The sequence below is a fragment of the Carassius gibelio genome, chromosome A19 (genome assembly GCF_023724105.1).
Source record: "Carassius gibelio isolate Cgi1373 ecotype wild population from Czech Republic chromosome A19, carGib1.2-hapl.c, whole genome shotgun sequence".
Classification (NCBI taxonomy): Eukaryota; Metazoa; Chordata; class Actinopteri; order Cypriniformes; family Cyprinidae; genus Carassius; species Carassius gibelio.
In genome coordinates, this window is record NC_068389.1 from 4,541,288 (window position 1) to 4,559,113 (window position 17,826).

Below are 17,826 nucleotides of genomic sequence, written 5' to 3' on the forward strand. Positions count from 1 at the left end.
CCTGGGGGTAAGCAGATAAACATCAAATTGTCATTTATAGGTAAACCATGTCTGTAAGTCCCTTCTCACGGAGTATGCGGTTTGGAGCTCAGCCAGAGATACACTGATTTCTGGCGTTCTCATTCTGTTGATCACATTGTGATCTGTGATTGTGCCATCACTTTGATAATTCTGACCACATGATCCTGGACAACAAGAGGACCAATGAGAGCAAAAGCAAGTCTCTTTTATTTTTGCCTTGGTTTCTTCAGGGCTCAATAAAAAGTATTTGTTTGTGATATTTTGTTTTTCTAAACAAATCTAGAAAGTTACGATTTTTACTTATGGCCATATTTTCAGAGCTCATACTGAGATGATGATAAAAATATGTATATATAAATTAAAGCTGCAAGCACCATTGAAAGGGCGCTCGCACCCGGAGCCACCTCCACCCAGTGGCCTCAGGAAATCGGTGGGCAATATGCTTTTAAAAAAGTGGTAAATATAGGAGGAATATGTCAGTCATTTGTGTGTGTCAAACTTCCTGCTGCCAGAAGGTGGCACTATGACTGAATAATGGCATGCAAATGTCTTCAGGCCAGGATTTTTATCAAATGTGAAGTTTGTTTCAGATTGAACATGGTATGCTTGAGTGAGTGCAAATCATGATACACCTTGTTGCCAAGAGGTGGCGCTGTAACTTATTATTGGCATGTAGATGTTTTCAAACCAGGATTCTTACCAAATGTGAAGTTTGGGGCAGATTGGACTTTGCATGTTTAAGTTAGTGTAAAATAAGTAATTTCCTGTTGCCAGCAGGTGCCAGATCGGATATTGTATGGCTGTGTTACAACAACTTTCATGACCAATGTGTTCAATCTTCACCAAACCTGACATGTTTGATAAAAGTCCTGGCCTGAAGACATCTCCATGCCCACATTCAGTTATAGTCATAGTGTCACCAGCAGGAATTTTGTCATATATAAATGACTTTGAAATATCCCTGCTATATATACCACTTTAAATGCATCAAACCCACCATTCAGTTTTGCTAAGGTCACCAGGTGAATGTGGCTCCAGGTACAAGGGCCCTTTCAATGCTGCTTGCAGCTATTTTAAATCTGTATTGTTTTATCAAATAAATGAGCATAAAATACTTTTTAAAATATATAAAAAAATATAAAAAAAATCTTACTGATCCAAAACATTACAATATGTATGTATATATACATACATACATACCAGCCTCAGATTTCTTCAGAGTTTCCTATAACAAATAGACGGTTGAATTGACCTCAAACCTCTCTAATACTGGCCCTCAGACCATCCTTATTGTCGAGTCTTGAAGCTGTTGTTTCAAAACAGTGTGTTTCCAAGCTGTTTCTCTCAGCCTTTCTTTAAAATGGCTTTATAATAAAGTATAATGTGCCTCTCCCATTTTTTTTAGAGCAAGGAGACAAATGCACCTCCCGCTGGAAAGATGATCCCATGCAGAATGGTACAGTAACACCCTCCATCATCCATTTATCCTCATCTATCTCTCTGTCTTGTGAATTGCTGCTATAGTGGGTGTTTCGTGAGGGAATACAGATCATCATGTGAGTCTGCTGAAACAATGATATTCGGCTATTGGCAAACATGACTGAATTAAAGAAAGTAACATCAGTGGTAAAAGAAAGTCATCAAAGAGCTAGGATCAGTATTGCATTTCTTTTCTTTCCACAGTGCAATGACTGTGGTCAGAATGATCCTATTTCAGTTGTTGTGATCGGTAATTTGTGCTATTCACTCATAAAGGATTTCTTTAAGGTTTAATAGTTCCCTTGGGACTGTGAAAGTGAAAGTGATGTGACATATAGCCGAGTATGGTGAATTCCCATACTCAGAATTCGAGCTCTGAATTTAACCTGTCCAAAGTGCACACACACAGCAATGAACACACACACACACACACACACACCATGAACACAAACCCGGAGCAGTGTGCATAATTTATGATGTGGCGCCCGGGGATCAGTTGGGGGTTCGGTGCCATGCTCAAGGGCACCTCAGTCGTGGTATTGCCGGCCCGAGACTCGAACCCACAACCTTAGGGTTAGGAGTCAAACACTCTAACCATATATATTCAGTATATACTGTATATACAGTTCACTGGCCACTTTATTAGGCACACCTTGCTAGATCCCTTTTGCAATTCCTTCATTTTCTGTGGCATAGATTCAACAAGGTGTTGGAAACATTCCTCAGAGATTTTGGTCCATATTGACATGATAGCATCACGCAGTTGCTGCAGATTTGTTGGCTGCAAATCCATGATTCGAATCTCCTGTGCCACCACATCTCAGCTGCTCTATTAGATTGAGATCTGGTGACTGTGGAGGCCATTTGAGTAAAGTGAACTAATTTTCATGTTCAAGAAGAGATGAGATTAGCTTTGTGACATGGTGCATTATCCTGCTGGAAGAAGCCATCAGAAGATGGGTACACTGTAGTCATAAAGGGTTGGACATGGTCAGCAACAATACTCAGGTAGGTTGTGTCATTTAAATGATGTTCTAGTGGTACTAAGGGGCCCAAACTGTGCCAAGAAAATATCCCCCACATCATTACACTGCAACCATTGAGACAAGGCAGAATGGATCCATGCTTTCATGTTCTTTATGCCAAATTCTGACTCTACCATCTGAATGTTACAGCAGAAATTGAGACTCATCAGACCAGGCAACGTTTTTCCAATCTTCTGATGTCCAATTTGGTGAGCCTGTGGGAATTGTAACCTTCATTTCCTATTCTTAGCTGACAGGAGTGGCACCCGGTGTGGTCTTCTGCTGCTGTAGTGCATCTGCTTCAGGGTTCGACATGTTGTGCATTCAGAAATGGTATTTTGCATACCTTGCTTGTAATGAATGGTTATTTGAGTTACTGTTGCCTTTATATAATCTCTATCCAGTCTGCCCATTCTCCTCTGACATTCTCTGTAAACCCTAGAGATGGTTGTGTGTGAAATTCCGAGTAGATCAGCAGTTATTGAAACACTCAGACCAGCCCGTCTGGCACCAACAACTATTCCACGTTCAAAGTCACTTAAAGCAACATTCTTCCCCATTCTGATGCTCGGTTTGAACTTCAGCAAGTCGTCTTAACCACATCTAAATGCCTAAATGCATTGAGTTGCAGCCATGTCATTGGCTGATTAGCAATTTGTGTTACCAAGCAATTGAACAGGTGTACCTAATAAAGTGGCCGGTGAGTGAGTGTATATATAAGGGTTATGCCGGTATCTAATTTTCCTGTTGCAGTTAATTGCTCATGCTTTTGTCATGATACACAGTATTACGAAATTTAGTTTAAAAAAAGTGGTCATAATACAGTATAACAGGTTAACTTTTTTCTCAAAACAAAAATAACTGAACATTTGAATACAATAAAGCGATACAGAAAGATATATAAAGTTAAACGTGTTACACAGATTAAAGTGCAAAAGAACTATAAAGACCAATCGGTATCACTTTACATTACCACAAACACCACAATGTTTATTAGATGTAATGTTTTATTGTCAAATTTTTATAATAATAAAACTATAGATAAACTCTTCAAAATAAAGAGAAAACTACAGTATTTGGAAAATTTTATTGCATGTCACATTCCCAGTGAAATGCTCTCAGACAGCAAATGCAATGAGTTAGCTTCTTTCTTTTCTGAGAAGATCATCAATATCAGGAAGGCGATTAGCACATCCTAAGTAATGCAGAGGTCAGACAGATTCGCCAGCAATATCAAAAATATACTAAAAAGTCTATTTTTGAAGCAATTGATAGCAAAATATTGGAAGAAATAGTGCAGCACCTAAAATCATCAACCTGCTATCTTGACACACTTCCTATATCTTTTTTTTTTTTTTTTTTCAAAAAGGTGCTTAACTGTTTAGAAGCAGATCTCTTAGAATTGGTGAATTTCATTTCCAAACTCCCTGAAAACTGCAGTTGTTAAGCCCCTCCTGAAAAAGAGCAATCTTGATAACACCATTTTGAGCAATTATATACCAATATCAAATCTTCTTTTTATAGGCAAAATTATAGAAAAGGTTTTTAATCAGCTGAACAAATACTTTAAACTCTAATGCATACCTGGACAATGTTCTATTTGGTTTCTGACCGCATCACAGCACAGAGACAGCACTCATTAAGATAATAAATGATATTCGCTTAAATTCTGACAAAATATCAGTGCTGGCAATGATAGATCTCAGTGCTGCGTTTGACACTGTCGATCATAACATACTACTAGAGAGACTGGAAAACTGGGTCAGGTTTTCTGGGATGGTACTTAAATGGTTCAGGTCATACTTAGAAGGAAGAGATTATTATGTGAGTATAGGAGAGCATAAGTCTAAGTGGATGTCCATGACATGCAGAGTCCCACAAGGCTCAATTCTTGCACCGCTCTTGTTTAGCCTGTATATGCTCCCACTAAGTCAAATAATGAGAAAGAACCAAATTGCCTATCACAGCTATGCTGATGATACCCAGATTGACCTAGCCTTATCTCCAAATGACTACAGCCCCATTGACTCCTTCTGCCAATGTATTGATGAAATTAATAGTTGGATGTGCCAGAACTTTCTTCGGTTAAACAAGGAAAAAAAGTTATTGCATTTGGAAACAAAGATGAAGTTTTCAAGGTGAATGCATACCTTGACTCTAGGGGTCAAACCACTAAAAATCAAGTCAGGAATCTTGGTGTGATTCTGGAGACAGACCTTAGTTTCAGTAGTCATGTCAAAGCAGTAACTAAATCAGCATACTATCATTTAAAAAAACATTGCAAGAATTAGATGTTTTGTTTCCAGCCACGACCTGGAGAAACTTGTTCATGCCTTTATCACCAGCAGGGTGGACTATTGTAAAAGTCTCCTCACCGGCCTTCACAAGAAGACCATTAGACAGGTGCAGCTCATCCAGGACGCTGCTGCCAGGATTCTGACTAGAACCAGAAAATCTGAGCATATCACACCAGTCCTCAGGTCCTTACACTGGCTTCCAGTTAAATTTAAGATAGACTGAAATATATTGCAGATATTTTCATTTAATATAAACCTAACAGACCACTCAGATCATTAAGATCGAGTCAGTTACTCAGTAAGAGTCAGAGTCAGTCAGAGGCAGTAACCGTGGATTACTGCTACAAACTTTGCCACAATCTCCGTTGGGACATTGGAACATTTGCTGTTGTTGTGTCAATCCGTGGACTACTGCTACAAACTTTCCATCCGTGGAGTATTGCTATAAACTTTCAATTCGTGGAGTATTGCTACAAACTTTCAATCCGTCGACTATTGCTACAAACTCTCAATCTATGGACTTATTGCTACAAACTTTCAATCTGTGGACTACTGCTACAAACGTTGATACACACTGCTCCTTCTTTTCTGTTTGCTATGGCCCAGCACACCGGCTCCTTTCCTGCATGAGCTTTCTTCCTCGCTCCCTTCACTGCGACTACTTGTGGTGAGTGTGTTTTTACCCACCTGCCTCATTGTTGTCCCTAGTCTGTTTTGTGGTCTGCGTACTTCACTACGCTGATTACATCTCGGACTGGTTTGTGTTGTGAGCCTGGTCGGCTAACATGTAGCATTAGCGGGGTGTTGCTGTGTTGCTTGTGTGAACTTTACTGTTTGTGTTGTGAGCATTTAGCATTGTATCATTAACGATATATGGCTAACATGTAACATCAGCAGAGTGTTACTGTGTTTCTTGTGGAAACTTTACTCTGTCGCTTTGCTGTTGTTGCGTGTGGAAACTTTACTGTGTCGACACTGTCGCTGTCATGTTTTCCGCTGGCAGCTGTACTAAAGTCCTCTTAACTTGCTCTATACTGTGTGTTTATGTTTTTTACAATTTGGAAATAGAGCATGTTTACACCCCTACTACTCTCAAACTGTTGCGTTGCTACACCCCCTTGGGCTCGACGCTGTATAAACTCTGCAGCTCGCTCTGCATTATTCGTCGTCCACGTTATATTCATCGTGGCAAAAGAGGACCGACTCTTATCTACCGACATGATGCGCTCATTCCAACGACATACACGGCCGATCGTTGTAGGCGACCCCAGCATAAGAACAGGGGAATTAACTTTGAAAATCTCCGTCACCCCTCCAGACTGTCTGCTTCTGCCTCGACGTCAAATCAGAACTTTAATATTGCCCATCTAAATGCGCAATCAATTGCAAACAAAACGTCCCTAATAAATGATCTTATCCTTGACAAAAAGTGGAATTTGTTTTGTATCTCAGAGACTTGGCAGCAACCTGGCGATTGTATTAATTTAAATATGCTGACTCCCCCTGGCTATTGTTATATATCCAAACCAAGATTGGTAGGGAGAGGAGGCGGGTTGGCGGTAGTACACCGCTCTGACCTGTCTGTTAAAGAACTCAGGCCTTGTGAAGTGACATCCTTTGAATACATTGCTGTAAAGGTTGTTACTATACCCTTACTACTACTGTTAATCTACCGCCCCCCCAAACCATCTGCAAATTTTCTGTCTGAATTGAATGAACTTCTCATAGTAATTTCATCTCTCTGTTCTGCCATAATTATGTTAGGGGATTTTAACATACATGTGGATATAAACTGTTCTTACATCTTGGAGTTTAATTCTGTATTGGATTGTTTTAGTTTAACACAGCATGTTAACTTTCCTACTCACACTCATGGCCACACTCTGGATCTGCTCTGCTCCTCTGGCTTGGATGACATTTCTGTTTCTGGTTCCATTTCTGGTGTATCTGACCATTAGTTAATTGAATGCTGTTTTCATACGGTCCCAACTCCTACCTCCTCTGAGAAAATAACCATCACAGGTCGTAATACCAGATCAATTGACCATAGCATGCTTGCTCCCTCTATACAGGCCTCACCCATATCTGAGCTGGATGAGAATTCATCCCCAGATAACCTGGTGGATATGTACAATGACTCCCTGAACAACCTGCTTGATAGCTTAGCCCCTGTCAGGTCTAGGCTTGTACCAGCAAACCTTAGATGTCCCTGGTAGCTCAGGCAACTAAAGGCCGCTGGCCGCCGTCTTGAACGGCTATATAAAAAAACTGGCCTTACAATTCAATCTTTGCTCTACACTGACCATACCCAGACATATAGAGACGCCCTTAACGCTGCCCGCTCAAACTACCACTCATCACTCATCACCTCCTCTATGTCCAGGCCAAAAACCTTATTTAGGACTGTAGACAAACTTCTCAAACCCCCTCTCATTGCCTGTCCTAAGACCCCTGAACAGTGCCATGCCTTCTTAGAATTCTTTGAAGAAAAATTACCCAAATTTACAACACCTTTAACACCCATGTTAGCTCTTAATCTACTCCTCCTCCCATGGGCCCACAGCTCTCCCAGTTTACTGCTATTGACTCTACCACTATCACTGACATCATTATTAAGTCTAACTCTTCTTCATGTCAGCTCGATCCTGTCCCCACCTCTTTACTCAAGGCCTGTGTCATATCTTTAGCTGAACCCATTACACTGATTGTAAACGCCTGTCTCAACTCTGGTGATCTGCCTGCTGCACTCAAAACTGCTGTAATTACACCCATTCTCAAGAAACCTAATTCTGACCCTACATCACTGTCTAACTACCGTCCAATCTCCAACCTCCCCTTTCTGGCTAAGGTATTAGAAAAAGTGGTGGCCTCACAACTACACACTTTTCTACACCATCACAACCTGTACGAGCCTTTTCAATCTGGCTTCCGCCCATGTCACAGTACAGAGACTGCCCTATTACGCATAGTTAACGACCTCCTTCTGTCTGTGGACTCTGGCTCACTCCACATTCTCATCCTTCTCGATCTTAGTGATGCTTTTGATACAATAAATCACAATGTCTTAATCTCCCGTCTGTCTACCATTGGTGTTTCAGGCACAGCCCTAAGTTGGTTTCAATCTTACCTCACAAACAGAAAGCAGTTTGTCGCACTTAGCTCACATAAGTCTTCTATGTCCCCAGTCACTCGTGGTGTCCCTCAGGGTTCGGTTCTCGGGCCACTCCTCTTTTCTCATATACATCCTCCCTCTTGGTCAGATTATTCGCAGCCACGGTCTAAATTTCCACTGCTATGCTGATGACATTCAACTCTGACACTACTTACCACTACTTCCTCCTCTGACCCCCCCCCACACACACACACACACACTCGCTCACTAACTGCCTTTCTGACTTAAAAACATGGATGGAAAACAGTTTTCTCAAACTCAACACGGATAAAACTGAAATTCTGCTGATTGGCCCCAAAGCATGCTCTCCAAACCGTACACTTTTACTCTTAATATTGATGATTCACCCGTTCACCCCATCCCGGTTGTCAAAAACCTTGGCATTACATTCGACTCCACTCTCAGTTTTTGATCATCATATCAAATCACTCACTAAAACTGCCTTCTTTCACCTCCGTAACATTGCCCGCCTCCGACCTTTCCTTTCTATTAGTGATGCAGAGACTTTGGTTAACTCCTTCATCATGTCCCGCTTAGATTATTGTAACTCACTTTTCCTTGGTCTACCCACCAAATCCCTTCAAAGATTGCAATACATTCAAAACTCGGCAGCCAGGCTCCTTACACATACAAAACGATCTGCTCACATCACCCCCATTCTCCATCAACTCCACTGGCTACCAGTCCCGTCCCGGATTAAATACAAAGTACTACTACTCACCTTCAAAGCTCTCCATAACCTCGCTCCTCCATACATCTGTGACCTCCTGATTACATACACCCCCTCCCGTTCACTCAGATCCTCCGACCAAAACCTTCTTGTTATTGCCCGAACTAGACTTTCCACCGTGGGTGGTAGGTCTTTCAGAGACCTGGCCCCAAAACTCTGGAACTCCCTCCCACAACCTCTTTGTGACTGTTCATCTCTTCCTTTCTTCAAAACGCATCTCAAGACATTTCTGTTTAATGATCACTTCTCCTCATACAATTCATAATCCATCTACTGTATGTTTTGCTGTATTACTGTTTGTATCACTAATTCTTATGTTTCCTATGTAATGTTAATCTGTTTATTCCGTTATTATGTCTGTTATTCTATTTCTATGTAAAGCGACCTTGGGTCTGAGAAAGGCGCTATATAAAATAAATTATTATTATTAGTTAGAAATAGGCTTCACACAAAACAAGGCAAGTCCGCATTTATTTATTTATTTATTTTAGGATTATTTTACTTTCTTTTATGTAAAGCACTTTGAATTACCATTGTGTATGAAATGTGCTATATAAATAAACTTGCCTTGCTTAGATGTAAAATATCAAAGCAAGTGGCATCTGCAACAAATGCCGATCAAGTTTTCTAAGAAAATACTTCTTTTTTGAGCCACTTTTGACTTGCAACCTGCTTCATAACATTGATGATGCATTAAGCAATCATTGAGCAATACTCCGGAATGGAGTTCCTGCCCTAGATTAATCTGGAAACTATTGTTTTATACTGCCCTTTTGTAATCTGGCTCTTGCAGCCCAGCTTCAAGTACAATACAGTCAAAACCATTCCTCTGGGAATGGGAAAATTATGTTTGGAATGTTTGGAACAATATATTTCTTTATGTGAGTACTTTATGTCCAACTTTACATATATATCTGGGTTTATATACAGTATAGTGTAGTTTACATTTAGCATTGATAAAAGCAATACATTTTGTTCTTTTTTGTGATTATTTGAAAAGTTCTGTATTTTATATGCTGATTTTACTGCACAAGGGTTAATGTGGCCGAGGCTCACTGCATGTTCAGCTGAGTTATTGAAGAGAACAGCCAATCAAAAGAACAAATCAAACATCACTAATAATATACAAGCTACTCAGAGTGTCACTCTACATCCAGCTCTGTATTCCCTGCTTCTTCCTTTTTCACATATGTTTTCCCTTACCTATTGCTCAACATAGGTCAACACATCGGGATAAAAACAAAAACAACCTTTTCTATGGCTTATTATGATTTAAAAGGGATCATATGATGCTGTGGCGAGTGGGGCGGGGCCGAGAGGCGTGGGAACGAGGAGTGAGGCCAGGTGTAGTGATTGAAGATGAGCTGCACCTGCGCCCCACCGCCAGTATCGAGTCCCACGTAGGAGATGGAAGGATATAAAACTGGAGTGACGACCGTGAAGGACGAGAGAGGACCAGGCCTGGGACATTATTTTATGTGTTTGCTTTTTATTTGCGCGCGTCAGTCGTCGTGAGGGGCTGACGCGCTGTTTTGTGTTTATTTTTGATTATTAAAATGTTTTTGATTGTGCGCCGGTTCCCGCCTCCTTCTTCCCGATGTATATGGAGTTTTAGTGTATATCATTACAGTGGTGCCGAAGCCCGGGAGAAGGAGGGACGTGCTGCTGAAGATCCCTCGCCGCTGTGGTGAATCCGTGGTGCCCTCGAGTAGAGGGGAGTAGAGCGCAGTCTCGAGGGTACCCCCCGGCCTGCGAGGGGCGATGGGGGTATGTGGCGAGTGGGGCGGGGCCGAGAGGCGTAGGAACGAGGAGTTAGGCCAGGTGTAGTTATTGAAGATGAGCTGCACCTGCGCCCCACCGCTAGTATCGAGTCCCACATAGGAGATGGAGGGATATAAAACTGGAGCTACGACCGTGAAGGACGAGAGAGGACCAGGCCTGGGACATTATTTTATGTTTTGGCTTTTATTTGTGCGCGTCAGTCGCCGTGAGGGGCTGACGCGCTGTTTTGTGTTTATTTTGAATATTAAAATTATGTTTTGATTGTGCGCCGGTTCCCGCCTCCTTCTTCCCGATGAGTATGGAGATTTTATTGCTACAGATGCTTTTTTAAAGATTGTTATTTTTTCTATTTGGTGTAACAGAATATGTTGACATGCACTTGTCAGAAAAGTAAAGCCCCTTTCCATAATCGTGAGCTTAATCTTTCAAAATAAATGTAAAGACAGTTAATAATGTCCTTAGTTTTATCATCAGTTCACCATCAGCCCTAAAGGGGAACAGAGTCGAGTGATAGACACAGTGATGAAGCTCATACGTGTTTACAGAACACAAACCACGGATGGTTAAGACAGCTTACTCCACTGTGTGACCATTTCTCTCTCTCTTTGCTTGTTGCATGTTGGGAGTGTGGGTGAGGAGGACTGAGTCAGAGACAATTTATAAGAGACATGTCACTTCCTCAATCCTCAGTACAACTATATAAGGAAAACCCGTAACGGCAAAGATGGTGGTTGTATGCAAATGTCCAGCCCCTCCCACTGGAAAGCCAATCATCTGCTTTTAACAGTCACGCCGGGAAACATTTAAGTCTATCGTCTGGTTCCACTGACATATGCGCACAGTTGAGGAACCCTTGCGCATGCATAGTAAAAGTATAACCTGTGGGGAAAAGGGGTTTTAAACCTTATTTTGGGGCAAAATCATCAACATTTTGGCTTCTGAGTTCACACAGCATTTTCAGCCAAAAAATGTGAATTTTCGATCATTTCGAATTCGCGTCAAACGCTTAAATGCACACAAAGCACCATTCACGCTTAACGCGCAGTTTGCACATCAATTCACATCATTCGCGCAAACTAGATGCACGATTGAGGTGAATTCGCGTCTTCCGCGATGCGCTAAGCGCTTCATTCGCACCGCAAGACCTCCAGACTCACGTAAACGCGCCTTTGCATTTACTTAACATTGAAATAATTCGCGCCAGATGCTCTATTTGCATTTAGTGTGAACACAGCATTAGTCTGAAATAGCTGCCAGGAGGCGTTGCCAAGATGGCGGCTGAGTGGCACGACTTGCCTAAAAGGACTTTGACTGAGTGCACTTCTGAGAGTGAAAAAGTTTTTTTTTTCTTTTTCCTTTCTCCCTCGCTATTCGAGTTTAAGGTAAAATAAGTATACGTTTCTATTGTGTGCACGTGGAATTTTTGACACCTTGATGGCGTCTATTCCCGGGCAAACACCACCTAATGTATCACTACGAAATAGGTGTAGGTGTGTACCAGAGCCTGGCGTGACAATAGAGGAGCTACTTTTAGTTGTGGGAGACCAAATAGTTTTTGATAATATAATTTCAGCTTCGCAAATGAACAAAGCAGTTGTTGTTTTTTTTTTAATCAATCAGTTGAATGAATCAGTTGACAGTGACAATGAATCAGTTGACAGTGAGCAGAATATGGGTTAAGGAAATGTTTTACCCAGTTAGCCCACTATCCGCTCCAGCAACAAAAATCTCGATTTACAATTTATCACCTGTAATCAATAATGATGTCATCACGAAAGTGTTGCAAACATTTGGAAAAATAGCAAGCTCAGTGAGAATGATTCTTTAAGGCTGTAAAAACATTGCGTTTAAACATGTTACTTCTTTCCGCTGCCAAGTCTTTGTTTTTGACTTCGCGAGAGCATACTTTAGAAGTTTCATTCCAAGTTATTCAAGAAGAGAACTCGTACTTGATTTATGCAAGTGCTGAACATGCAAAATGTTTTGAATGTGGTGACCTAGGACACAAATGTTTCACGTGCCCACATAAAGATGATAAGTGGCCATTTACATCACTGGGACATGTTAATAATGCGAACCAACCCCAAAAGCATACAGAAGAACAGAGAACTGAGACGCAGGAGAAAGCAGCCTCAGAGGCGGTGAGTGATATTTCTGAGACTGTAACTGGTGAGATTGATATAAGTGAAGCTCAGGGAAATGATGGAGGAATATGTGAACCCGAAACAAAAGCAGGAGTTTCTGAAGGAAATATGACATGAATTAGATGAATAGTCCCAATGTACTGAAGTTGGTTTGAGAAATGAAGAGCAGTGGTCAGTTACATCTGATGTAGTAAGAGTAGCTGAAAAGGATATGTATACTCTTGAACAGATCTTCTATTTTTATTTTTAGATGAAACAAAAGGAAAAGCAGGTGTAAATGTCATAGATTTTTTTCCCCAGATCTTATTATGATGATTGCTAATTATTTTTATCTCTGTACTTTTTCTTTCTCTCTCTTTCTCCTCCTTTTTCTCGTGGAAGTCTTTCAGGTGGGATCCCCCAAATGTTAATGGGATGAGAGATGGAAGGAAGAATAGTTTATTTTCAGAGATTTCACATTTGAAGGATATATGTGTGATTTTTCTACAAGAGACTCACAGTGATCGAAGTAATGAGGCTGAATGGGACCAATGGTAGGAAGGAGAGCATATCCTTAGGCATGGTTCCAATTTGAGTGCTGGAGTGGCAGTACTTTTTTCCACTATTTTTAAAGTGAAGATCTTGTCAAAAAATGAAGTTGATCCAGGGAGATTGCTGATTGTGAGGGCAGAAATTAGTCATATTATTTTACTTTTTGTGAATATTTATGCTCCAAATACAGGTCTAATGAGAATTTGTTTGTTCACTAAATTAGAGGAATTTTTAAAACAACAACCTGAAGGAGATCTCATTATTTTAGGGGGAGATTTTAAGTGCACCTTGGACTTTACAAAGGATAGGGAATCGTGAGGAACATCATGCACAAGTCAACTCAAGTCTTTGATTAAGTATAAGTGATTAAATATTACCTGTTTGATGTATGGAGAGAACATAATCTCCTTTCACATCAATATACAAGGTTGAAGATTAGTAAGGAAAAGGTTTCTTCTGCATGGTTGGATAGACTCTATACGTCATGTAATATAAGAAATAGAGTTTCTCATTTAAAAAAAAAAATCCAATTCAGAATCTGATATTACATTTATTATAAAGTGTACTTTATTAAACAGAATGCATAAAAATCATTATTGACATTTTTATGATAAATTATAAGAAGATAAGATTTTTGTGAGAATTTAAAGTTATTTTGGGAGAAGAGCGGGAAGAATTGCTATGAAAATTGCATTCAATGGTGGGAAATAGAGAAGGTACAAATAAGTATTTTTTGCCAACGATACTCATCACATTCTTCGTTTTGTATAAAAAAAGTCATTGGAATGTCAGAAAAAATACATGAAAATTAAAATAAAATAATTGGTGCAAATTTTAATTTCAAATAACACTGCAAAACTTAAAGATCTGTGGACAGAAAAGTCTAATTTGCTGAGCTCTTGTGAGGAGTGAGTTTTTAACAGTAAGAGACATAGATGCTCCTACCTTTTTGTGTGTGTGTGTATCTTGAGCGTAAAAAAGGACAAGGAAAGTTGATATATTGTTTAAAAGACTGTAATGGTCAAGACACTTGCTTCAAGCAGTTCCTTATTTACTACTTCTTGCACGTTTTATGGTGGATTGTGTTACTTATTTATGAAACATAATGACAGTTTACCATCTGCCGCCAAACGTGGGGCATCACGTCTCTAGACCCGTGCAAGGACTCGTCTGATCCATAGTCTGGTCGCGTCTTTGCTTTGACTTGCATTGTATGTAATCTACTCACGCAAATCGTTGAACTCGTGTTTTAAAATTAAGACATCAAACACAACATTTATAAAACTTTGCCTTACCCCCGTTAAATCAATGATTTATCTTTCTGTCTGAGTGATGGCCGTCAGCGGTTGGGTAGAAGACAACAAATCCCATCATTCCACGCTCCTTCTTAGCGTCATCAAACAACGTGATTGTTATTGTTTTGGTAGTGTGCCCTCTCGTGGCAGGTCCTACAACCTGTACTTTTAAATACTTTATGATATTCCAGTTTTAACCTCAAAGCACAGACAATTCTTAAAGACTGAACTTACCTATAAAGAAGTTACGGCTGCTGTTATGGGACTCTCTGTAGATCGTGCACCTGGAATAGATGGACTGTCTGCCGATAAAGATCAGTCTTACTGCATAAAAGATGGATCTACTGTAGATAATCTACATTTGGTAAGATACTTATGTCTATGCTTTTGATAATAAGATTGAAATGTTTTTTTTTTTATCATTAGATCAAGAAAAGGCTTTTGATAGGGTGGATCACATATTTCTTCTTGATGCTCTAAAGGCCTTTGGTTTTGGTGATAAATTTATTTCAATGATAAGGTTATTGTACATTGAAGCCACATGTAAAATAAAAATGTCTGGTGGCCTAAGTACTCCTGTGAAAGTTCAGAGGGAAATTAGACAGGGTTGTCCTCTTTCGGGCCAACATTATAGTATAATTATTGAACCTTTGTTATTTTAAACTAAGGAAATATATATATATATATATATATTTTAACTCCCAGCAATCGTTGTTATAGAAAGGCATCATCAGCCACCATCAAATTAAATGGTGTAAAAGTGATGCTGTGTGGTGTGGTCAAGGTGTTAAAAGTAAAAAGGGAATGGCAGGTTTTGAATATCTAGGTGTTTTTTGGGGGACAAATTAATACAAAAAGAAAAATTGGGAGGACCTGCTGGAGAAAGTATGTGCACATTTGTCTTCTTGGAAATGGTTGCTGGCCCAGATTGTGACGCATGGTAAATGAAACAGGAGGCAAAAGCGAGTAAACAGAGTTTATTGTACAAGATGTGATGATGGAAGGTAGGAGAGTGACGCAGGAACCTCGATGGCAGCACAGACTGGTGAGTTGGTGAGTTGAGTGCGCTGGTAGGGATGACGGTGGTGGTAGATCCGAGTGAGGTGACGATAATCCGTGTGTGAAGGTAGTAATCCAGAGCGAACCGAAACGGGAGACAAAGCAAGGCAGGAACACGAGGAACAGACATCTAACACGAAGGACCTCAAACAACGATCTGACAAACAAGAGACGAAAGACAGGGTGTTAAATAGGCAGCTGGAATGAGATGGAGACGGTGCATTCATGAACCGTGACACAGATGTTCTACAGGGGAAGGGTGTTGATATCTAATAACCTCTTAGCCTCTTCCCTTTGGCACATAATGATTATCCTTGAACCCCCAGAAGACCTTGTGAGACAAATTCAGAGATGTGTATGGGAATTTTGTGTACCTTATTGAGGAAAGCAGACAACATGGGACTAGATCGTCACCTGTTCCTGATGGAGATAAACAAGTTGGATCTGCAGGACTAACATCATATTATGAATCACTTCTAAAAGCATGGACACTTTTCAAGTTTTCCAGAGAGTTAAACAATGCCCAAAGTTTGTGGAAGAGAAAAGAACCGTTGCTTTTTAACTCTTTACTGAATCTGGATCTTTCTAAAGATATATCACTCAGAAAAAGTTTATGGGCTGCAAAAATTGCTGGGAAGAAACTGATTTTGAACTACTATCTTTTAAGACACCTTGGTTGGTAGTCTTCAGCAATACAGGGGAAAAAAAATCACTGTTTTTACATTTTATGTCAAGATACTGCATCTTCAAGCTCTTACAAACGTAAAGGAGTCTAAATTCAATTCAAGTTTATTTGTATAGCGCTTTTTACAATACAAATCATAACAAAGCAACTTTACAGAAAATTATGTTTCTACAATATTTAGTAATAGCTTATAAGTGGTGACTGTCAGTTTGTGCACGTATGACAGGATTTTTCAGAAAAATTTATACAAGACGTAGTCAGCTAGACGATGAACATTATTAACAGCAGTTATCATATGATGCAGTCACACTTGTAGCAATATTTGTTAGTTCTGTTGTTGATTCAGGGTCAGCATCATCTCTTCTCAGGTGTTCTGGATCCAGACTGGAGCTTGTGTAAATCTCGTGGCAGAACATAGAAACAAATAGAGACATCATTAGCATAGCTGCTGATCCAACAAAGTCAAATTAGTTAGTTTAACCAAATATAAATAATAAGAATCCACATTTGATCAGATGCAACTGCAGTCACAATTTATGAGATGCATTATTTGAATGCTTGGTGAAAGAGATGTGTTTTTAATCTAGATTTAAACAGAGAGTGTGTGTCTGAACCCCGAACATTATCAGGAAGGCTATTCCAGAGTAAATGGCAAGATTTTTTGGATTAAGTGCTTCCACCAAGGGCAGCTGGAGGACCCTTGTACAAACCACCTATTGAAAAAAAGAACTGGTGATCTTCATTGTAGGTTAGTGCATGGTTTAATAACAACTATCAGACACAGAGCACAAAGGTGCAATAAACTGTCCAGTTTGAAATACCTAGATTTGTTTTCTGACTGTTAATTCATATGTCAGGCTTTACAGGGTTAAAACCAAAATTTGACATGGCAGTATACAGCAACTTGCAAGAAATACAGCTGTATTCAATGAGACAAACAATTTTATTTTTCTCACTTTATTAAGCAGCACGATCATTTTCAACTGTGCTAATAATAAGAAAAATCAAACCCCACTAGAAGCATTTATTCAGATAGGACAAGGATTTAGTGTAATAGCTGCTGAAAATGAAAAAGCTGTTTTCCACTTTTTAAAATGAAAGTAGAAAACAGTTTTCAAAACTAATAATATGCTCCTGTGTTTTTGATCTAGTAGATGTTTTAGTGAAAGATGTTTTAGTGTTGTTGTTGTATTTTAACAAGACATTGATTATTTCATTTAGCCAGAATGATTTAATCAAATTGATTCAACTGATCAAATTGTTCAAAAGTGACCGTAAGTATACCAAAAACATGTAAAAAAGTTTTTTTTTATTATTAGTATGACAGTTGCCAGAAATATACAACTGTTTTCAACATTGATAATTCTCCGAAATGGTTATTGAGCAGCAAATTGACATACAGTATTAGAATAATTTCTGAAGGATCCTGTGACACTAACAACTTGAGTAATGATGCTGAAAATTCAGTTTTGATCAAAGAAATATATTAGATTTTACAAAATATGTTTAAATAGAAAACATTTAGCTTCATATTTTACAATTTACTGTTTTTACTGTATTTAAAATCATTTGTTGAGCAAAAGAGACTTCTTTCAAAGCATAAAAA

General features: G+C 39.5%; 1 protein-coding gene across 5 annotated transcripts in view; it reads left to right on the top strand.

Moving 5' to 3' along the window:
• thrb (thyroid hormone receptor beta) overlaps nucleotides 1-17,826 on the top strand; it is a 112,859-nt gene that overhangs the window by 66,948 nt on the left and 28,085 nt on the right. For 4 of the 5 annotated variants that reach the window (XM_052533986.1, XM_052533988.1, XM_052533989.1 and 1 more), the window contains one exon: nucleotides 1,427-1,477. The exons of the other annotated variant lie outside the window; for it this stretch is intronic. In XM_052533986.1, the coding sequence (XP_052389946.1) occupies nucleotides 1,427-1,477 (51 nt within the window). The remainder of the gene's footprint in view (nucleotides 1-1,426; nucleotides 1,478-17,826) is intronic. 5 annotated transcript variants of the gene reach the window in all.